Source organism: Panulirus ornatus, chromosome 16 (assembly GCF_036320965.1).
Source record: "Panulirus ornatus isolate Po-2019 chromosome 16, ASM3632096v1, whole genome shotgun sequence".
In the NCBI taxonomy this organism is placed as follows: Eukaryota; Metazoa; Arthropoda; class Malacostraca; order Decapoda; family Palinuridae; genus Panulirus; species Panulirus ornatus.
Window position 1 is genome coordinate 45,774,089 of NC_092239.1, and position 24,929 is coordinate 45,799,017.

General features: G+C 40.4%; 1 protein-coding gene across 1 annotated transcript in view; it reads right to left on the reverse strand.

Annotated features, from left to right (window-relative positions):
- LOC139753926 (glutamate receptor ionotropic, delta-2-like) overlaps window positions 1-24,929 on the reverse strand; it is a 53,529-nt gene that overhangs the window by 16,550 nt on the left and 12,050 nt on the right. The window contains exon 5 of the mRNA XM_071670884.1: window positions 14,460-14,550. Coding sequence (XP_071526985.1) covers window positions 14,460-14,550 — 91 coding nt within the window. The remainder of the gene's footprint in view (window positions 1-14,459; window positions 14,551-24,929) is intronic.

Consider the following 24,929-nt stretch of genomic DNA (forward strand, 5'->3'; position numbering starts at 1 on the left):
ATGAAGAAGTAATATCATTAGTGAAAGAGAAGAGAGAGGCATTTCGACGATTTTTGCAGGGAAATAATGCAAATGAGTGGGAGATGTATAAAAGAAAGAGGCAGGAGGTCAAGAGAAAGATGCAAGAGGTGAAAAAGACGGCAAATGAGAGTCGGGGTGAGAGAGTATCATTAAATTTTAGGGTGAATAAAAAGATATTTTGAAAGAAGGTAAATAAAGTGCGTAAGACAAGGGAGCAAATGGGAACTTCAGTGAAGGGGACTAATGGGGAGGTGATAACATGTAGTGGTGATGTGAGAAGGAGATGGAATGAGTATTTTGAAGGTTTGTTGAATGTGTTTGATGATAGATTGGCAGATATAGGGTACTTCGGTCGAGGTGGTGGGCAAAGTGAGAGGATTAGGGAAAATGATTTGGTAAACAGAGAAGAGGTAGTAAAAGCTTTGCGGAAGATGAAAGCCGGCAAGGCAGCGGGTTTGAATGGTATTGCAGTACAATTTATTAAAAAATGGGGTGACTGTGTGTTGACTGGTTGGTAAGGTTATTTAATGTATGGATGATTCATGGTGAGGTGGCTGGGGATTAGCGGAATGCTTAAAAAGTGCCACTGTACAAAGGCAAAGGGGCTAAGAGTGAGTGCTCAAATTACAGAGGTATAAGTTTGTTGAGTATTCCTGGTAAATTATATAGGAGGGTATTGATTGAGAGGGTGAAGGAATGTACAGAGCATCAGATTGGGGAAGAGCAGTGTGTTTTCAGAAGTGGTAGAGGATGTGTGGATCAGGTGTTTCCTTTGAAGAATGTATGTGAGAAATACTTAGAAAAGAAATGGATTTGTATGTAGCATTTATGGATCTGGGGAAGGCATATGATAGAGTTGATAGAGATGCTCTGTGGAAGGTATTAAGAATATATGGTGTTGAAGGCAAGTTATTAGAAGCAGTGAAAAGTTTTTATCGAAGATGTAAGGCATATGTACGTGTAGGAAGAGAAGAAAGTGATTGGTTCTCAGTGAATGTAGGTTTGCGGCAGGGGTGTGTGATGTCTCCATGGTTGTTTGATTTGTTTATGGATTGGGTTGCTAGGGAGGTGAATGCAAGAGTTTTGGAAAGAGGGCAAGTATGAAGTCTGTTGTGGATGAGAGAGCTTGGGAAGTGAGTCAGTTGTTGTTCGCTGATGATACAGCGCTGGTGGCTGATTCATGTAAGAAACTGCAGAAGCTAGTAACTGAGTTTGGTAAAGTGTGTGAGGGAAGAAAGTTGAGAGTAAATATGAATAAGAGTAAGGTTATTAGGTACAGTATGGTTTAGGGTCAAGTAAATTGGGAGGTAAGTTCGAATGGAGCTAAACTGGAGGAAGTGAAGTGTTTAAGATGTCTGGGAGTGGATCTGGCAGCGGATGGAACCATGGAATCGGCAGTGAATCATAGGGTGGGGGAGGGGTTGAAAATTCTGGGAGCCTTGAAGAATATGCGGAAGTCGAGAATATTATCTCGGAAAGCAAAAATGCGTATGTTTAAAGGAATAGTGGTTCCAACAATGTTGTATTGTTGCGAGGCGTGGGCGATGGATAGAGTTGTGCGCAGGAGGATGGATGTGATGGAAATGAGATGTTTGAGGACATGTGGTGTGAGGTGGTTTGATCGTGTAAGTAATGTAAGGGTAAGAGGGATGTGTGGTAATGAAAAGAGTGTGGTTGAGAGAGCAGAAGAGGGTGTTTTGAAATGGTATGGTTACATGGAGAGAATGAGTGAGGAAAGATTGACCAAGAGGATATATGTGTTAGAGGTGGAGGGAACGAGGAGAAATGGTTGACGAAATTGGAGGTGGAAAGATAGAGTGAAAAAGATTTTGTGTGATCGTGGCCTGAATATGCAGGAGAGTGAAAGGCGGGCAAGGAACAGAGTGAATTGGAACGATATAGTATACCGGGGTCGACGTCCTGTCACTGGATTGCACCAGGGCATGTGAAGCGTCTGGGGCAAACCATGGAAAGTTGTGTGGTGCCTGGATGTGGAAAGGGAGCTGTGGTTTCGGTTCATTATTACATGACAGCTAGAGACTGATTGTGAACGAATGAGGCCTTTGTTGTCTTTTCCTAGCGCTACCTCGCACACATGAGGGAGGAGGGTGTTGTTATGTGTGGCGTGGTGGTATTGGGAATGAGTAAAGGAAGACAGTATGAATTATGTACATGAGTATATATTTATATGTCTGTGTTTGTATATATATATGTATACATTGAGACGTATAGGTACGTATATGCGATGTGTGTTGACGTGTATGTATATACATGTTTATGTGGGTGGGTTAGGCCATTTTTTCCTTGCGCTACCGCGCTTACGCGGGAGACAGCGACATAGCAAAATAGATAGATAAATTAAATACATACACACACACATATATATATATATATATATATATATATATATATATATATATATATATATATATATATATATATATATATATATATATATATATATATATATATATATATATATATATATATATATATATATATATATATATATATATATATATATATATATATATATATATATATATATATATATATATATATATATATATATATATATATATATATATATATATATATATATATATATATATATATATATATATATATATATATATATATATATATATATATATATATATACATATATATTTATATATATAAATATATATATACATATATATATATATATATATTATATTTTTATTTTATTATACTTTGTCGCTGTCTCCCGCGTTTGCGAGGTAGCGCAAGGAAACAGACGAAAGAAATGGCCCAACCCCTCCCATACACATGTATATACATATGTCCACACACGCAAATATACATACCTACACAGCTTTCCATGGCTTACCCCAGACGCTTCACATGCCTTGATTCAATCCACTGACAGCACGTCAACCCCGGTATACCACATCGCTCCAATTCACTCTATTCCTTGCCCTCCTTTCACCCTCCTGCATGTTCAGGCCCCGATCACACAAAATCTTTTTCACTCCATCTTTCCACCTCCAATTTGGTCTCCCTCTTCTCCTTGTTCCCTCCACCTCCGACACATATATCCTCTTGGTCAATCTTTCCTCACTCATCCTCTCCATGTGCCCAAACCACTTCAAAACACCCTCTTCTGCTCTCTCAACCACGCTCTTTTTATTTCCACACATCTCTCTTACCCTTACGTTACTCACTCGATCAAACCACCTCACACCACACATTGTCCTCAAACATCTCATTTCCAGCACATCCATCCTCCTGCGCACAACTCTATCCATAGCCCACGCCTCGCAACCATACAACATTGTTGGAACCACTATTCCTTCATACATACCCATTTTTGCTTTCCGAGATAATGTTCTCGACTTCCACACATTCTTCAAGGCCCCCAGAATTTTCGCCCCCTCCCCCACCCTATGATCCACTTCCGCTTCCATGGTTCCATCCGCTGCCAGATCCACTCCCAGATATCTAAAACACTTCACTTCCTCCAGTTTTTCTCCATTCAAACTCACCTCCCAATTGAATTGACCTTGAACCCTACTGTACCTAATAACCTTGCTCTTATTCACATTTACTCTTAACTTTCTTCTTCCACACACTTTCCCAAACTCAGTCACCAGCTTCTGCAGTTTCTCACATGAATCAGCCACCAGCGCTGTATCATCAGCGAACAACAACTGACTCACTTCCCAAGCTCTCTCATCCCCAACAGACTTCATACTTGCCCCTCTTTCCAAAACTCTTGCATTTACCTCCCTAACAACCCCATCCATAAACAAATTAAACAACCATGGAGACATCACACACCCCTGCCGCAAACCTACATTCACTGAGAACCAATCACTTTCCTCTCTTCCTACACGTACACATGCCTTACATCCTCGATAAAAACTTTTCACTGCTTCTAACAACTTTCCTCCCACACCATATATTCTTAATACCTTCCACAGAGCATCTCTATCAACTCTATCATATGCCTTCTCCAGATCCATAAATGCTACATACAAATCCATTTGCTTTTCTAAGTATTTCTCACATACATTCTTCAAAGCAAACACCTGATCCACACATATATATATATATATATATATATATATATATATATATATATATATATATATATATATATATATATATATATATATATATATATATATATATATATATATATATATATATATATATATATATATATATATATATATATATATGCCTCTATATATTTCCACTGGACCTCTATCATCACCTCGTTAAGATCATCGTGTGTCAAGACATCATATAAAGCGCCTCTTCGCAAACGGAACTACCTTGGCCCACCAGTGATGCTACTACGTTTGTGAATCGGGAACCATTGCAACACAAACCTCGCCAGGTGGTAGAGTTTCCCGCAGTGATTAGAGACAGACTTCCCCAGAACTTTTTTTAAAGGGGAAGTAAATGTTTATAGTTGTTTTACTGGAGTGACAGTTTTCATACATGGTGTTTGACAAGAAAACAGTGAAATTGGAGAAAAATGTAGCTTAGACATTGAAGCTTATTGATACAGTGGTTAAATTGATGAGAACTGCTATTGACGTTTGTGTAAATAAATTATACATTTCCTTTTTCCATAGCCAGAGGTTGAACCATTATGTGACATTCATTTTTTCATTCATTTCAAGCTAGAAGTTTCAGTTTTCTAAATTGTTTCTTACATTTTTCATATGTATATATATGTATGTGTGTGTGTGTGTGTATATGTGCGTATGTATGTGTATGTGTGTGTATGTGTGTATGTATATGTATATGTATATTATCCCTAGGGATAGGGGTGAAAGAATACTTCCCACGTATTCCTCGCGTGTCGTAGAAAGCGACTAGAGGGGACGGGAGCGGGGGGGCCAGAAATCCTCCCGTCCTTGTATTAACTTTCTAAAATGGGAAACAGAAGAAGGAGTCACGCGGGGAGTGCTCATCCTCCTCGAAGGCTCAGAGTGGGGTGCCTAAATGTGTGTGGATGTAACGAAGATGTGAAAAAAGGAGAGATAGGTAGTATGTTTGAGGAAAGGAACCTGGATGTTTTGGCTCTGAGTGAAACGAAGCTCAAGGGTAAAGGGGAAGAGTGGTTTGGGAATGTCTGGGGAGTAAAGTCAGGGGTTAGTGAGAGGACAAGAGCAAGGGAAGGAGTAGCAATACTCCTGAAACAGGAGTTGTGGGAGTATGTGATAGAATGTAAGAAAGTAAATTCTCGATTAATATGGATAAAACTGAAAGTTGATGGAAAGAGGTGGGTGATTATTGGTGCATATGCACCTGGGCATGAGAAGAAAGATCGTGAGAGGCAAGTGTTTTGGGAGCAGCTGAATGAGTGTGTTAGTGGTTTTGATGCACGAGACCGGGTTATAGTGATGGGTGATTTGAATGCAAAGATGAGTAATGTGGCAGTTGAGGGAATAATTGGTATACATGGGGTGTTCAGTGTAGTAAATGGAAATGGTGAAGAGCTTGTAGATTTATGTGATGAAAAAGGACTGATGATTGGGAATACCTGGTTTAAAAAGCGAGATATACATAAGTATACTTATGTAAGTAGGAGAGATGGCCAGAGAGCGTTATTGGATTACGTGTTAATTGACAGGCGTACGAAAGAGAGACTTTTGGATGTTAATGTGCTGAGAGGTGCAACTGGAGGGATGTCTGATCATTATCTTTTGGAGGCTAAGGTGAAGATTTGTATGGGTTTTCAGAAAAGAAGAGTGAATGTTGGGGTGAAGAGGGTGGTGAGAGTAAGTGAGCTTTGGAAGGAGACCTGTGTGAGGAAGTACCAGGAGAGACTGAGTACAGAATGGAAAAAGGTGAGAACAATGGAAGTAAGGGGAGTGGGGGAGGAATGGGATGTATTTAGGGAATCAGTGATGGATTGCGCAAAAGATGCTTGTGGCATGAGAAGAGTGGGAAGTGGGTTGATTAGAAAGGGTAGTGAGTGGTGGGATGAAGAAGTAAGAGTGTTAGTGAAAGAGAAGAGAGAGGCATTTGGACGATTTTTGCAGGGAAAAAATACAATTGAGTGGGAGATGTATAAAAGAAAGAGACAGGAGGTCAAGAGAAAGGTGCAAGAGGTGAAAAAAAGGGCAAATGAGAGTTGGGGTGAGAGAGTATCATTAAATTTTAGGAAGAATAAAAAGATGTTTTGGAAGGAGGTAAATAAAGTGCGTAAGACAAGGGAGCAAATGGGAACTTCAGTGAAGGGCGCAAATGGGGAGGTGATAACAAGTAGTGGTGATGTGAGAAGGAGATGGAGTGAGTATTTTGAAGGTTTGTTGAATGTGTATGATGATAGAGTGGCAGATATAGGGTGTTTTGGTCGAGGTTGTTTGCAAAGTGAGAGGGTTAGGGAAAATGATTTGGTAAACAGAGAAGAGGTAGTGAAAGCTTTGCGGACGATGAAAGCCGGCAAGGCAGCAGGTTTGGATGGTATTGCAGTGGAATTTATTAAAAAAGGGGGTGACTGTATTGTTGACTGGTTGGTAAGGTTATTTAATGTATGTATGACTCATGGTGAGGTGCCTGAGGATTGGCGGAATGCGTGCATAGTGCCATTGTACAAAGGCAAAGGGGATAAGAGTGAGTGCTCAAATTACAGAGGTATAAGTTTGTTGAGTATTCCTGGTAAATTATATGGGAGGATATTGATTGAGAGGGTGAAGGCATGTACAGAGCATCAGATTGGGGAAGAGCAGTGTGGTTTCAGAAGTGGTAGAGGATGTGTGGATCAGGTGTTTGCTTTGAAGAATGTATGTGAGAAATACTTAGAAAAGCAAATGGATTTGTATGTAGCATTTATGGATCTGGAGAAGGCATATGATAGAGTTGATAGAGATGCTCTGTGGAAGGTATTAAGAATATATGGTGTGGGAGGAAAGTTGTTAGAAGCAGTGAAAAGTTTTTATCGAGTATGTAAGGCATATATACGTGTAGGAAGAGAGGAAAGTGATTGGTTCTCAGTGAATGTAGGTTTGCGGCAGGTATGTGTGATGTCTCCATGGTTGTTTAATTTGTTTATGGATGGGGTTGTTAGGGAGGTAAATGCAAGAGTTTTGGAAAGAGGGGCAAGTATGAAGTCTGTTGGGGATGAGAGAGCTTTGGAAGTGAGTCAGTTGTTGTTCGCTGATGATACAGCGCTGGTGGCTGATTCATGTGAGAAACTGCAGAAGCTGGTGACTGAGTTTGGTAAAGTGTGTGGAAGAAGAAAGTTAAGAGTAAATGTGAATAAGAGCAAGGTTATTAGGTACAGTAGGGTTGAGGGTCAATTCAATTGGGAGGTGAGTTTGAATGGAGAAAAACTGGAGGAAGTGAAGTGTTTTAGATATCTGGGAGTGGATCTGGCAGCGGATGGAACCATGGAAGCGGAAGTGGATCATAGGATGGGGGAGGGGGCGAAAATTCTGGGGGCCTTGAAGAATGTGTGGAAGTCGAGAACATTATCTCGGACAGCAAAAATGGGTATGTTTGAAGGAATAGTGGTTCCAACAATGTTGTATGGTTGCGAGGCGTGGGCTATGGATAGAGTTGTGCGCAGGTGGATGGATGTGCTGGAAATGAGATGTTTGAGGACAATGTGTGGTGTGAGGTGGTTTGATCGAGTGAGTAACGTAAGGGTAAGAGAGATGTGTGGAAATAAAAAGAGCGTGGTTGAGAGAGCAGAAGAGGGTGTTCTGAAGTGGTTTAGGCACATGGAGAGAATGAGTGAGGAAAGATTGACCAAGAGGATATATGTGTCGGAGGTGGAGGGAACGAGGAGAAGAGGGAGACCAAATTGGAGGTGGAAAGATGGAGTGAAAAAGATTTTGTGTGATCGGGGCCTGAACATGCAGGAGGGTGAAAGGAGGGCAAGGAATAGAGTGAATTGGATCGATGTGGTATACCGGGGTTGACGTGCTGTCAGTGGATTGAATCAAGGCATGTGAAGCGTCTGGGGTAAACCATGGAAAGCTGTGTAGGTATGTATATTTGTGTGTGTGGACGTATGTATATACATGTGTATTGGGGGGGGGGGTGGGCCATTTCTTTCGTCTGTTTCCTTGCGCTACCTCGCAAACGCGGGAGACAGCGACAAAGTATAATAAAAAAATATAAATAAATATATATAGATATATATTCTCTTTTTTATAAAGACACAGACGAAAGAATAACCCAACCCACCCACATACACATGTATATACATACGTGTACAGACATGTATATATACATACCTATACATCTCACCGTATACATATCTATACACACAGAGACATATACATACATACACATGTACATAATTCAAACTTTCTGCCTCTATTCATTCCGGTCACCAGCCCTCCACTTATGAAACGAAAACCCCCTTCACCCAAATGTGCGCGAGGTAGCGGTAAGAAAAGACAACAAATACCACATTCGTTCACACTCAGTCTCTATCTGTCATGTATAATGCACCGAAACCACAGCATCCTTTTCACATCCAGGCCACACAGAACTTTCCATGGTTTACCCCATACGCTTCACATGCCCTGGTTTAATCCATTGACAGCATGTCGAACCCGGTATACAACATCGTTCTAATTCACTCTATTCCTTGCACGCCTTTCACCCTCCTGCATGATCAGGCCCCGAGTACTCAAAATCTTTCTAACTCCATCTTTCCACCTCCAATTTGGCCTTTCACTTCTCCTCGTTCCCTCCACCTCCGTCACATATTTCCTCTTTGTCAGTCATTCTTCATTCATTCTCTCCATGTGACCAAACCATCTCAAAACACCCTCTTCTGCTCTCTCAACCACACTCTTTTTATTACCACACATCTATCTTACCCTTTCATTACTTACTCGATCAAACCACCTCACACCACACATTGTCCTCAAACATTTCATTTCCGGCATATCCACCCTCCTGCTCACAACTCTATCTATTGCCCATGCCTCACAACCTTATAACATTGTTGGAAACACTATTCCTTCAAACGTACCCATTTTTGCTTTCCAATATAGCGTTTTCGACTTCCACACATTTTTGAACGCTCCTAGAACTTTCGCTCCCTACCCCACCCTATGATTCGCTTCTGCTTCCATTGTTACATCCGCTGCCAAATCCACTCCCAGATATCTAAAGCACTTCACATCCTCCAGTTTTTCTCCATTCAAACTTACCTCCCAATAAACTTATCCCTCAACCCTACTGTACCTAATATCCTTGCTCTTATTCACATTTACGCTCAGCTTTCTTCTATCACACACTTTACCAAACTCAGTCACCAGCTTCTGCAGTTTCTCACCCGAATCAGCCACCAGCGCTGTATCATTAGCGAACAACAACTGACTCACTTCCTAAGCTCTCTCATCCACAACAGACTGCATACTTGCCCCTCTTTCCAAAACTCTTTCATTCACCTCCCTAAAACCCTATCCATAAACAAATTATACAACCATGGAGACATCACACAACCCTGTCGAAAACCAACTTTCACTGAGAACAAATCACTTTCCGCTCTTCCTACACGTACACATGCCTTACATCCACGATAAAAACTTTTCACTGCTTCTCGCAACTTACTTCCCAATCCTTATATTTTTAATACCTTCCATAGAGCATCTTTATCAACTATATCATATGTCTTTTCCAGATCCATGAATGCTACATATAAATCCATTTGCTTTCCTAAGTATTTCTCACATACATTCTTCAAAGCAAACACCTGATCCACACATTCTCTACCACTTCTGAAACCACACTGCTCTTCTCCAATTTGATGCTCTGTACATGCCTTCACCCTCTCAATCAATACCCTCCCATGGAATTTCCCAGGAATACTCAACAAACTTATACCTCTGTAATTTGAGCACTCTCTCTTATCCCCTTTGCCTTTGTACAATGGCACTATGCAAGCATTCCGCCAGTCCTCAGGCACCTCACCATGAGTTATACATACATTAAATATCCTTACCAAGCAGTCATCAATACAGTCACCCCCTTTTTAAATATATTCACTGCAATGCCATCCAAAACCTCTGACTTGCCGGCTTTCATCTTCCGCAAAGCTCTTACTACCTCTTCACTGTTTACGAAATCATTCTCCCTAACCCTCTCTCCTTGCACACCACCTCAACCAAAACACCCTATGTCTGCCACTTTATTATGAAACACATTCAAGAACATTTCAAAATACTCACTCCATCTCCCTCTCACATCACCATAATCTGATATTACCTCTCCATTAGGCCCCTTCATTGATGTTCCCTTGTCCCTTCTTTCCAAAACACCTTTATATTTTCCCTAAAATTTAATAATACCTTCTCACCTCAACTCTCATTTGCCCTCTTGTTCGCCTCCTGCACCTTTCCCCTGACGTCTTGCCTCTTTCTTTTATACATATCCCAGTCATTTGCATTATTTCCCTGTAAAAATTGTCCAAATGCCTCTCTCTTCTCTTTCACTAATAATCTCACCTCTTCATCACACCAGTCACTACCCTTTCTAATCTGCCAACTTCCCACTCTCCTCATGACACAAGCATCTTTTCTGCAAGCCATCACTGATTCCCTAAATACATCCCATTCCTCCCGCACTCCCCATACTTTGTTTTCACCTTTTTCCTTTCTGTACTCATTCCCTCCTGGTACTTCCTCACACAAGTCTCCTTACCAAGCTCACTTACTCTCACCACTCTCCTCACCCTAACATTCTTCTTTTCTGAAAAACCTCGAGAAATCTTCACCTTCGCCTCCACAAGATAATGATCAGACATCTCTCCAAGTGCACCTCTCGGCACATTAACATCCAAAAGTCTCTTTTTCGCGCGTCTTTCAATTAACACCTAATCCAATATCTTAATCCATTAAGTGAAATAGGATGAAGAGAGATGGGTGATTATTGGTGCATATGCACTAGGCATTTATATATATATATATATATATATATATATATATATATATATATATATATATATATATATATATATATATATATATATATATATATGTATATATATATATATATATATATATATATATATATATATATATATATATATATATATATATATATATATATAATATATATATATATATATATATATTTTTATATATATATATATATACATATATATATATATATATATATATATATATATATATATATATATATATATATATATATATATATATATATATATATATATATATACATATATATATATATATATATACATTCTTCAAAGCAAACACCTGATCCACACATCCTCTACCACTTCTGAAACCACACTGCTCTTCCCCAATCTGATGCTCTGTACATGCCTTCACCCTCTCAATCAATACCCTCCCATATAACTTACCAGGAATACTCAACAAACTTATACCTCTGTAATTTGAGCACTCACTCTTATCCCCTTTGCCTTTGTACAATGGCACTATGCACGCATTCCGCCAATCCTCAGGCACCTCACCATGAGTCATACATACATTAAATAACCTTACCAACCAGTCAACAATACAGTCACACCCTTTTTTAATAAATTCCACTGCAATTCCATCCAAACCTGCTGCCTTGCCGGCTTTCATCTTCCGCAAAGCTTTCACTACCTCTTCTCTGTTTACCAAATCATTTTCCCTAACCCTCTCACTTTGCACACCACCTCGACCAAAACACCCTATATCTGCCACTCTATCATCAAACACATTCAACAAACCTTCAAAATACTCACTCCATCTCCTTCTCACATCACCACTACTTGTTATCACCTCCCCATTTGCGCCCTTCACTGAAGTTCCCATTTGCTCCCTTGTCTTACGCACTTTATTTACCTCCTTCCAGAACATCTTTTTATTCTCCCTAAAATTTAATGATACTCTCTCACCCCAACTCTCATTTGCCCTTTTTTTCACCTCTTGCACCCTTCTCTTGGCCTCCTGTCTCTTTCTTTTATACATCTCCCACTCAATTGCATTTTTTCCCTGCAAAAATCGTCCAAATGCCTCTCTCTTCTCTTTCACTAATACTCTTACTTCTTCATCCCACCACTCACTACCCTTTCTAATCAACCCACCTCCCACTCTTCTCATGCCACATTGCTTTGAAGAATGTATGTGAGAAATACTTAGAAAAGCAAATGGATTTGTATGTAGCATTTATGGATCTGGAGAAGGCATATGATAGAGTTGATAGAGATGCTCTGTGGAAGGTATTAAGAATATATGGTGTGGGAGGAAAGTTGTTAGAAGCAGTGAAAAGTTTTTATCGAGGATGTAAGGCATGTGTACGTGTAGGAAGAGAGGAAAGTGATTGGTTCTCAGTGAATGTAGGTTTGCGGCAGGGGTGTGTGATGTCTCCATGGTTGTTTAATTTGTTTATGGATGGGGTTGTTAGGGAGGTAAATGCAAGAGTTTTGGAAAGAGGGGCAAGTATGAAGTCTGTTGGGGATGAGAGAGCTTGGGAAGTGAGTCAGTTGTTGTTCGCTGATGATACAGCGCTGGTGGCTGATTCATGTGAGAAACTGCAGAAGCTGGTGACTGAGTTTGGTAAAGTGTGTGGAAGAAGAAAGTTAAGAGTAAATGTGAATAAGAGCAAGGTTATTAGGTACAGTAGGTTGAGGGTCAAGTCAATTGGGAGGTGAGTTTGAATGGAGAAAAACTGGAGGAAGTGAAGTGTTTTAGATATCTGGGAGTGGATCTGGCAGCGGATGGAACCATGGAAGCGGAAGTGGATCATAGGGTGGGGGAGGGGGCGAAAATTCTGGGGGCCTTGAAGAATGTGTGGAAGTCGAGAACATTATCTCGGAAAGCAAAAATGGGTATGTTTGAAGGAATAGTTGTTCCAACAATGTTGTATGGTTGCGAGGCGTGGGCTATGGATAGAGTTGTGCGCAGGAGGATGGATGTGCTGGAAATGAGATGTTTGAGGACAATGTGTGGTGTGAGGTGGTTTGATCGAGTGAGTAACGTAAGGGTAAGAGAGATGTGTGGAAATAAAAAGAGCGTGGTTGAGAGAGCAGAGGAGGGTGTTTTGAAGTGGTTTGGGCACATGGAGAGGATGAGTGAGGAAAGATTGACCAAGAGGATATATGTGTCGGAGGTGGAGGGAACGAGGAGAAGTGGGAGACCAAATTGGAGGTGGAAAGATGGAGTGTAAAAGATTTTTTGTGATCGGGGCCTGAACATGCACGAGGGTGAAAGGAGGGCAAGGAATAGAGTGAATTGGATCGATGTGGTATACCGGGGTTGACGTGCTGTCAGTGGATTGAATCAGGGCATGTGAAGCGTCTGGGGTAAACCATGGAAAGCTGTGTAGGTATGTATATTTGCGTGTGTGGACGTATGTATATACATGTGTATGGGAGTGTGTTGGGCCATTTCTTTCGTCTGTTTCCTTGCGCTACCTCGCAAACGCGGGAGACAGCGACATAGCCAAAAAAAAAAAAAAAAAATTATATTATATATATATATATATATATATATATATATATATATATATATATATTATTTATATATATATATATATATATATATATATATATATATATATATATATATATATATATATATGTATATATATATATATATATATATATATATATATATATATATATATATATATATATATATATACATATATATATATCTCATTTCCAGCACATCCACCTTCCTGCGCACAACTCTATCCATAGCCCACGCCTCGGAACCATGCAACATTGTTGGAACCACTATTCCTTCAAACATACCCATTTTTGCTTTCGGAGATAATGTTCTCGATTTCCACACATTTTTCAAGCTCCCAAGTTTTTCGCCCCCTCCCCCACCTCATGATTCACTTCCGCTTCCATGGTTCCATCCGCTGCCAGATCCACTCCCAGATATCTAAAACACTTTACTTCCTCCAGTTTTTCTCCATTCAAACATACCTCCCAATTGACTTGACCCTCAACCCTACTCTACCTAATAACCTTGCTCTTATTCACATTTACTCTTAACTTTCTTCTTTCAGACACTTTACCAATCTCAGTCACCAGCTTCTTCAGTTTCTCACATGAATCACCCACCATATATTTATATCATCAGCGAACAACAACTGACTCACTTCCCAAGTATAGTATATATAGTATGATAAATAGATAAAAGTAATATATGTTTTAGAATCTATCCTTGGAGATAAGGGAGAAAGAATACTTCCCAAGTATTCCCTGCTTGTCGTTTAAGGCGACTAAAAGGAAGGGAGCGGGGGGCTGCAAATCCTCCCCTCTCATTCTTTTTTAATTTTCCAAAAGAAGAAACAGAGAAGGGGGCCAGGTGAGGATATTCAATCAAAAGGCCCAGTCCTCTGTTGTTAACGCTACCTCGCTAGTGCGGGAAATGGAGAGTAGTATGAAAAAAAAGGTATTTAAATGAATATGCATATACGGCAAAAGAAGGATAAGAACTTACTCTTCTTCCCACCATGCCCACCATGCCGGTGTAGGATCCATCTGCCTCCCGTGTGCCCCAGGACCCATCAGGAGGACGTACGAACGAGTACCTGGTGGGCAATATGTGCAAAGATGTTGCTTACCCAGATGACTGTTCTTTAAAGTCTACTCTTCTGAATATTTGTTGGGAATTTTTAGAATAATAATCTACTATATATATATATATATATATATATATATATATATATATATATATATATATATATATATATATATATATATATATATATATATATATATATATATATATATATATACGCTACCTAGCTAACGCGGAAAATGGCGAATATTTTAAAAGAAAGAAGAAAAAAAAAAAAAAATATATATATATATATATATATATATATATATATATATATATATTTTTTTTTTTTTATACTTTGTCGCTGTCTCCCGCGTTTGCGAGGTAGCGCAAGGAAACAGACGAAAGAAATGGCCCAACCCCCCCCATACACATGTATATACATACGTCCACACACGCAAATATACATACCTACACAGCTTTCCATGGTTTACCCCAGACGCTTCACATGCCTTGATTCAATCCACTGACAGCACGTCAACCCTGGTGTACCACATCGCTCCAATTCACTCTATTCCTTGCCCTCCTTTCACCCTCCTGCATGTTCAGGCCCTGATCACACAAAATCTTTTTCACTCCATCTTTCCACCTCCAATTTGGTCTCCCTCTTCTCCTCGTTCCCTCCACCTCCGACACATATATCCTCTTGGTCAATCTTTCCTCACTCATTCTCTCCATGTGCCCAAACCACTTCAAAACACCCTCTTCTGCTCTCTCAACCACGCTCTTTTTATTTCCACACATCTCTCTTACCCTTACGTTACTCACTCGATCAAACCACCTCACACCACACATTGTCCTCAAACATCTCATTTCCAGCACATCCATCCTCCTACGCACAACTCTATCCATAGCCCACGCCTCGCAACCATACAACATTGTTGGAACCACTATTCCTTCAAACATACCCATTTTTGCTTTCCGAGATAATGTTCTCGACTTCCACACATTCTTCAAGGCCCCCAGAATTTTCGCCCCCTCCCCCACCCTATGATCCACTTCCGCTTCCATGGTTCCATCCGCTGCCAGATCCACTCCCAGATATCTAAAACACTTCACTTCCTCCAGTTTTTCTCCATTCAAACTCACCTCCCAATTGACTTGACCCTCAACCCTACTGTACCTAATAACCTTGCTCTTATTCACATTTACTCTTAACTTTCTTCTTCAACACACTTTACCAAACTCAGTCACCAGCTTCTGTAGTTTCTCACATGAATCAGCCACCAGCGCTGTATCATCAGCGAACAACAACTGACTCACTTCTCAAGCTCTCTCATCCCCAACAGACTTCATACTTGCCCCTCTTTCCAAAACTCTTGCATTCACCTCCCTAACAACCCCATCCATAAACAAATTAAACAACCATGGAGACATCACACACCCCTGCCGCAAACCTACATTCACTGAGAACCAATCACTTTCCTCTCTTCCTACATGTATATATATATATATATATATATATATATATATATATATATATATATATATATATATATATATATTTATATATATAACATTTTGAAATGGGAAACAGAAGAAGGAGTCACATTGGGAATGCTCATCCTCCTCGAAGGCTCAGATTGGGGTGTCTAAATGTGTTTGGATGTAACCAGGATGAGAAAACAGGAGAGATAGGTAGTATGATGTAGGAAAAGAACCTGGATGTTCTGGTTCTGAGTGAGACGAAGCTCAAGGGTAAAGGGAAAGAGTGGCTTGGAAATGTCTTAGAAGTAAAGTCAGGGGTTACTGAGAGAACAATAGCAAGGGAAGGAGTAGTGCTACTCCTGAAACAGGAGTGGTTGGAGTATGTGATAGATTGTAACAAAGTAAACTCTAGATTGATATGCGTAAAACTGAAAGTGGATGGAGAGAGTTTGATGATTATTGTTGCATATGCACCTGTGCATGAGAAGAAAGATCAAGAGAGGCAAGTGTTTTGGGAGCAGATGAGTGAGTGTGTTAGTAGTTTTGATGCACAAGACCGGGTTAAAGTGATGTGTGATTTGAATGCAAAGGTTATTAATGTGGCAGTTGAGGAAACAATTTCTGCACATGAGGTGTTCAGTGTTGTAAATGGAAATGGTGAAGAGCTTGTAGATTCATGTGCTGAAAAAAGACTGATGATTGGGAATACACGGTTGAAAAAGGGAGACATATATAAGTACACGTATGCAGATAGGATAGATGGCCAGAGAGCGTTATGGGATTACGTGTTAATTGATAGGCGTACGAAAGAGAGACTTTGCGATGTTAATGTGCTCAAAGGTACAACAGGAGAGATATCTGATCATTATCTTGTCGAGAAGAAGGTGAATATTTGTAGAGGTTTTCAGAAAAGAAGGGAGAATGTTGGGGTGAAGAGAGTGGTGAGAGTAAGTGAGCTTGGGAAGGGGACTTTATGGAAGCAGTGATGGCTTGCGCAAAAGATGCTTGTGGCATGAGAAACGTGGGAGTTGGGCAGATTACAAAGGGTAGTGAGTGGTGTGATGAAGAATTAAAGTTATTTGTGAAAGAGAAGAGAGAGGCATTTCGACGATTTTTGCGGGGAAAAAATTCCAATGACTGGGATATATATAAAAGAAAGAGTCAGGATATCAAAAGAAAGGTGCAAGAGTTGAAAAAGAGGACAAATGAGAGATGGGGTCAGAGAGTATCATTAAATCTTAGAGAGAATAAAAAGATGTTTTGGAAGGAGGTAAATAAAGTGCGTAAGACAAGGGAACAAATGGGAACATCAGTAAAGGGCGCTAATGGGGATGTGATAACAAGTAGTGGTGAGGTGAGGAGATGGAGTGAGTATTTTGGAGGTTTGTTGAACGTCTTTGATGATAGAGTGGCAGATATAGGATGTTTTTGTTGAAGTTGTGTGCAAAGTGACAGGGTTAGGGAGAATGATTTGGTAAACAGAGAAGAGGTAGTAAAAGCTTTGCGGAAGATAATGGCTGCAAGGCAGTTGGTTTGGATGGTATTGCGGTGGAATTTATCAAAAAAGGGGGTGACTGTATTGTTGACTGGTTGGTAAGGTTATTTAATGCATGTATGATTCTTGGTGAAGTACCTGACTATTTGTGGAATGCGTGCATAGTGCCATTGTACAAAGGCAAAGGGGATAAAAGTGAGTGTTCAAATTACAGAGGGATAAGTCTGTTGAGTATTCCTGGGAAATCATATGGGAGGGTATTGATTGAGATGGTGAAGGCATGTACAGAGCATCAGATTGGGGAAGAAGAGTGTGGTTTCTTAAGTGGTAGAGGATATGTCGATCATGTGTTTGCTTTGAAGAATGTATGTGAGAAATACTTAGAAATGCAAATAGATTTGTGTGTAGCGTTTATAGATCTGGAGAAGGCATATGAGAGAGTTGATAGAGATGCTTTGTGGAAGGTATTAAGAATATATTTTGTAGGAGGCAAGTTGTTAGAAGCAGTGAAAAGTGTTTATCGAGGATGTAAGGCATGTGTACATGTAGGAAGAGAGGAAAGTGATTGGTATTCAGTGAATACGGGTTAGCGGCAGGGGTGCGTGATTTCTCCACGATTGTTTAATTTGTTTATGGATGGGGTCGTTAGCGAGGTGAATGCAAAACTTTTGGAAACAGGGGCAAGTATGCAGTCTGTTGAGGATGAGAGAGCTTGGGAAGTGAGTCAGCTGTTGTTCCGTGATGATACATCGCTGGTGGCTGATTCAGGTGAAAAACTGCAGAAGTTTGTGACTGGGTTTGGTAAAGTGTGTGAAAGAAGAAAGCTGAGAGTAAATATGAATAAGAGAGAGGTTTTTAGGTACAGTAGGGTAAAGTGACAAGACAATGTGGAGGTAAGTTTGAATGGAAGAAAACTGGAGGAAGTAAAATGTTTTAGACATCTGGGAGTGGATTTGGCAGTGGATGGAACCATGGAAGCGGAAGTGAATCATAGGGTGGGGGAGGGCGCGAAAGTTCTGGGAGCGTTGAAGTATGTGTGGAAGTCGAGAACGTTATCTTCGAAAGCAAAAATTTGTATGTTTGAAGGAATAGTGATTCCAACAGTATTATATGGTTGCCAGGCGTGGGTTATAGATAGAGTTGTTCGGAGGAGGGTGGATGTGCTGGAAATGAGATTTTTGAGGAGAATATGTGGTGAGGTGGTTTGACCGAGTAAGTAATAATAGGGTAAGAGTGATTTGTGGTAATAAAAAGAGTGTGGTTGAGAAAGGAGAAGAGGGTGTTTTGAAATGGTTTGGTCACATAGAGAGAATGAGTATGGAAAGATTGACAAAGAGGATATATATGTCAGAGGTGAAGGGAACAAGTAGAAGTGGGAGACCAAATTGGAGGTGGAAAGATGGAGTGAAAAAGATTTTGAGTGATCCGGGCCTGAACATGCACGATGGTGAGAGGCGTGCAAGGAATAAAGTGCATTGGAACGATGTTGTATACCCGGGTGGATGTGATGCAAATGGATCGAACCAGGGTATGTGAAGCGTCTGGGGTAAACCATAGAAAGCTCTGTGGGATCTAGATGTGGAGAGGGAGCTGTGGTCTCGGTGCATTATATATGACAGCTAGAGACTGAGTGTGAACGAATGTGGCCTTTGTTGTCTTTTCCTAGCGCTGCCTCGCGCACAAGAGGGGGGAGGGGGATGTTATTCCGTGTGTGGCGGAGTGGCGATGGGGGAGAGTAGGGGCGGACAGTGTGAATTGTGTGCATGTGTGTATATGTGTTTGTCTGTGTGCGTATATATGTGTGTACGTTGGGATGTGTGGGTGTGTATGTTTGCGTGTGTGGACGTGTGTGTGTGTGCATGTGTGTGGGGGTGGGTTGGGCCATCTCTTTCGTCTGTTTCCTTGCGCTACCTTGCAGGCGCGGGAGACAGCGACAAAGCAAAATAAATAAATAAATGAATTAATATATATATATATATATATATATATATATATATATATATATATATATATATATATATATATATATATATATATATATATATATATACGTTCAGATATATAGGTATGTATATATGCTTCTGGGGATGTGTATGTATATACTTGTGTATGTGAGCGGGTTGGGCCATTCTTTCGTCTGTGCTAACGCGGGAGACAGCAACAAAGTATAATGAAATATATATATATATATATATATATATATATATATATATATATATATATATATATATATATATATATATATATATATATATATATATATATACATATGGAGTTCCTCCAGTTTTTCTCCATTCAAACTTACCTCCCAATTGACTTGACCCTCAACCCTACTGTACCTAATAACCTTGCTCTTATTCACATTTACTCTTAACTTTCTTCTTTCACACACTTTACCAAACTCAGTCACCAGGTTCTGCAGTTCCTTACATGAATCAGCCACCAGCGCTGTATCATCAGCGAACAACAACTGACTCACTTCCCATGCTCTCTCATCCACAACAGACTGAATACTTGCCCCTCTTTCCAAAAATCTTGCATTCACCTCCCTAACAACCCCATCCATAAACAAATTAAACAACCATGGAGACATCACACACACCTGCCGGAAACCTATATTCACTGAGAACCAATCACTTTCCTCTTTTCCTACACTTACACCTGCCTTACATCCTTCATAAAAACTTTTCACTGCTTCTAACAACTTGCCTCCTACACCATATATTCTTAAAACCTTCCACAGACCATCTCTATCAACTCTATCATGTGCCTTCTCCAGATCCATAAATGCTACATACAAATCCATTTGTATTCCTAAGTATTTCTCACATACATTCTTCAAAGCAAACACCTGATCCACACATCCTCTACCACTTCTGAAACCACACAGCTCATCCCCAATCTGATGCTCTGTACATGTCTTCACCTTCTCAATCAATACCCTCCCATATAATTTACAAGGAATACTCAAAAAACGTATAACTCTGTAATTTGAGCAATCACTCTTATCCCCTTTGCCTTTGTACAATGGCACTATGCAAGCATTCCGCCAATCCTCAGGCACCTCACCATGAACCATACATACGTTAGATAACCTTACCAACAAGTCAACAATACAGTCACCCCCTTTTTTTAATAAATTCCACTGCAATACCATCCAAACCTGTTGCCTTGCCGGCTTTCATCCTCCGCAAAGCTTTTACTACCTCTTCTCTGTTTACCAAATCATTTTACCTAACCCTCTCACTTTGCACACCACCTCGACCAAAACACCCTATATCTGCCACTCTATCATCAAACACATTCAACAAACCTTCAAAATACTCACTCCACCTCCTTCTCACATCACCACTACTTCTTATCACCTCCCCATTAGCGCCCTTCACTGAAGTTCCCTTTTCCTCCCTTGGCTTATGCACTTTATTTACCTCCTTCCAGAACATCTTTTTTTTCATCCTAAAATTTAATGATATTCTCTCACCCCAACTCTCATTTCCCCTCTTTTTCACCTCTTGCACCTTTCTCTTGACCTCCTGTCTCTTTCTTTTATACATCTCCCACTCAATTGCATTTTTTCCCTGCAAAAATCGTCCAAATGACTCTCTCTTCTCTTTCACTAATAATCTTACTTCTTCATCCCACCACTCACTACCCTTTCTAATCAACCCACCTCCCACGCTTCTCATGCCACAAGCATCTTTTGCGCACTCCATCACTGATTCCCTAAATACATCCCATTCCTCCCCCACTCCCCTTACTTCCACTGTTCTCACCTTTTGCCATTCTGTACTCAGTCTCTCCTGGTACTTCCTCACACAAGTCTCCTTCCCAAGCTCACTTACTCTCACCACCCTCTTAACCCCAACATTCACTCTTCTTTTCTGAAAACCCATACAAATCTTCACCTTAGCCTCCACAAGATAATGATTAGACATCCCTCCAGTTGCACCTCTCAGCACATTAACATCTAAAAGTCTCTCTTTCGCGCGCCTGTCAATTAACACGTAATCCAATAACGCTCTCTGGCCATCTCTCCTACTTACATACGTATACTTATGTATATCTCGCTTTTTAAACCAGGTATTCCCAATCACCAGTCCTTTTTCAGCAAATAAATCTACAAGGTCTTCACCATTTCCATTTACAACACTGAACACCCAATGTATAGCAATAATTCCCTGAACTGCCACATTACTCACCTTTGCATTCAAATCACCCATAACTATAACCCGGTCTCGTGCATCAAAACCACTAACACACTCATTCAGCTGCTCCCAAAACACTTGCCTCTCATGATCTTTCTTCTCATGCCCAGGTGTATATGCACCAATAATCACTAATCTCTCTCCATCAACTTTCAGTTTTACCCATATTAATCGAGAATTTACTTTATTACAGTCTATCACTTACTCCCACAACTCCTGTTTCAGGAGTACTGCTACTCCTTCCCTTGCTCTTGTCCACTCACTAACACCTGACTTTACTCCCAAGACATTCCGAAACCACTCTATACCTTTACCCTTGAGCTTCGTTTCACTCAGAGCCAAAACATCCAGGTTCCTTTCCTCAAACATAATACCTATCTCTCCTTTTTTCACAACTTGGTTACATCCACACACATTTAGATACCCCAGTCTGAGCCTTCGAAGAGGATGGAAGTAAGGGGAGTGGGGGAGGAATGGGATGTATTTGGTGAATCAGTGATGGATTGCGCAAAAGATGCTTTTGGCATGAGAAGAGTGGGAGGTGGGTTGATTAGAAAGGGTAGTGACTGGTGGGTTGAAGAAGTAAGATTATTAGTGAAAGAGAAGAGAGAGGCATTTGGACGATTTTTGCAGGGAAAAATGCAATTGAGTGGGAGATGTATAAGAGACAGGAGGTCAAGAGAAAAGTGCAAGAGGTGAAAAAGAGGGCAAATGAGAGTTGGGGTGAGAGAGTATCATTAAATTTCAGGGAGAATAAAAAGATGTTCTGGAAGGAGGTAAATAAAGTGCGTAAGACAAGGGAGCAAATGGGAACTTCAGTGAAGGGCGCAAATGGGGAGGTGATAACAAGTAGTGGTGATGTGAGAAGGAGATAGAGTGAGTATTTTGAAGGTTTGTTGAATGTGTTTGATGATAGAGTGGCAGATATAGGGTGTTTTGGTCGAGGTGGTGTGCAAAGTGAGAGGGTTAGGTAAAATGATTTGGTAAACAGAGAAGAGATAGTAAAAGCTTTGCAGAAGATGAAAGCCGGCAAGGCAGCAGGTTTGGATGGTATTGCAGTGGACTTTATTAAAAAAGGGGGTGACTGTATTATTGACTTGTTGGTAAGGTTATTTAATGTATGTATGACTCATGGTGAGGTGCCTGAGGATTGGCGGAATGCTTGAATAGTGCCATTGTACAAAGGCAAAGGGGATAAGAGTGAATGCTCAAATTATAGAGGTAAAAGTTTGTTGATTATTCCTGTTAAATTATATGGGAGGGTATTGATTGAGAGGGTGAAGGCATGTACAGAGCATCAGATTGGGGAAGAGCAATGTGGTTTCAGAAGTGGTAGAGGATGTGTGGATCAGGTGTTTGCTTTGAAGAATGTATGTGAGAAATACTTAGAAAAGCAAATGGATTTGTATGTATCATTTATGGATCTGGAGAAGGCATATGATAGAGTTGATAGAGATGCTCTGTGGAAGGTATTAAGAATATATGGTGTGGGAGGCAAGTTGTTAGAAGCAGTGAAAAGTTTTTATCAGGTTGAAAGGCAGTTACGGTAGGAAGAGGGGAAAAGGGTTTGGTTTCAGTAAAATTAGGGTTTTGCGGCAGGGGTGGTGATTTCTCCCCCCCCGGTTTTTTTAATTTGGTTTATGGATGGGGTTTTTTAGGGGGGAAAAAATGAAAGATTTTGGGAAAAGGGGCCAATTTGGGAAGTCTGTTGGGGATGAGAGGTTTGGGAAGTGAGGTCAGTTGTTGTTCCTGATGATACACGGGTGGTTTGATTCAGGTGAAAAACTGCAGAAGTTTTTTGATGGGTTTGGTAAAGTGGAAAAAGGGAAGAAAGTTGGAGTAAATGGAAAAAAGAGAAGGTTTTTTAGGTACAGTAGGGTAAAGTGCAAGACAATGTGGAGGTAAGTTTAAATTGGAAAAAAAACTGGAGGGAAGAAAAATGTTTTGACTCTGGGAGGGGTTTTTGGGGCAGGGGTTGGAACCTTGGAAGCGGAAGGAATCTTTAGGGTGGGGGAGGGGGCGCAAAAGTTTTTGGGGCGTTAAAGGGGGGATGTGTGGAAGTCGAGAACGTTTCTTCGAAAGAAAAAAAAATTTGTATTTTTAAAGGGAAATAGTGATTCCAACGTTTTTTTATGGTTCCCCAGGCTTTTGGGGTTTAGATAGAGTTGTTGGGAAAGGGGGGGTGGAGGGGGCGGGGAAAAGGAGTTTTTTGAGGGGGGAATTTGGGGGGGAGGGGGTTTTTGCCCCCCCCCGAGAAAAGGAAAAATTAGGGTAAGAGTGATTTTTTGGTAAAAAAAAGAGTTTTTTTTTGAGAAAGGAGAAGAGGGTTTTTTTAAAAGGGTTTTTGGTAAACTTTAGAGAGAATGAGTAGGGAAAGATTGAAAAAGAGGATATATATGTCAGAGGTAAAAGGGGAAAAATTTGAAGTGGGGGGACCAAATTGGAGGGGGGGAAAGATGGAGTGAAAAAGATTTTGAGTGACCCGGGGGTTTGAACATGCAGGGAGGGTGAGGGGGTTCTAAAGGAAATAAAGTAAATTTGGAACGTTTGTTTTTATACCGGGGTTTGGGTAAATGCAAATGGATCGAACCAGGGTATGTAAAAGCGTTGGGGGTTAAACATAGAAAGCTTGTGGGATTTGTTGGGGAGGGGGAGCTTGGGTCTCGGTGCTTTTTAATATGACAGCTAGGATTTTGAGTGTGAACAAATTGTGGCCTTTTTTGGGCTTTTTCCTAGCCCCTTTTCCCCCTCGCGCAAAAGAGGGGGGAGGGGGATGTTTTCCCGTTTTGTGGGCGGAGTGGCGATGGGGGGGAGTTGGGGGGGGACAGTGTGATTGTGTGCTTTTGGGTGTATGGGTGTTTGTTTTGTGTCCCGTATATAGGGTGTGTACGGGGGGAAATGGGGGGGTGGGATGTTTGCGGGTGTGGACGTTTTGTGTGTGTGCATGTGGTGTGGGGGGGGGTTGGGCCCTCTTTCGTCTGTTTCCTTGCGTTTCCCTTTGCGGGGCGCGGGGACGCGAAAAAGCAAAATAAAAAAATAAAGGATTTTAATATTATTAAAAAAAATTTTTTAAATTAAAATATAATTTTTTTTAAAATTATATAATATATATTTATATTTATAAAATATTTATTATTAAACTTTTCAGAAAAAAGGGGTTTTGGTATTTGCTTCTGGGGATGTGTAGGTATTATATTTTGGGGATGTGAGGGGGTTTTT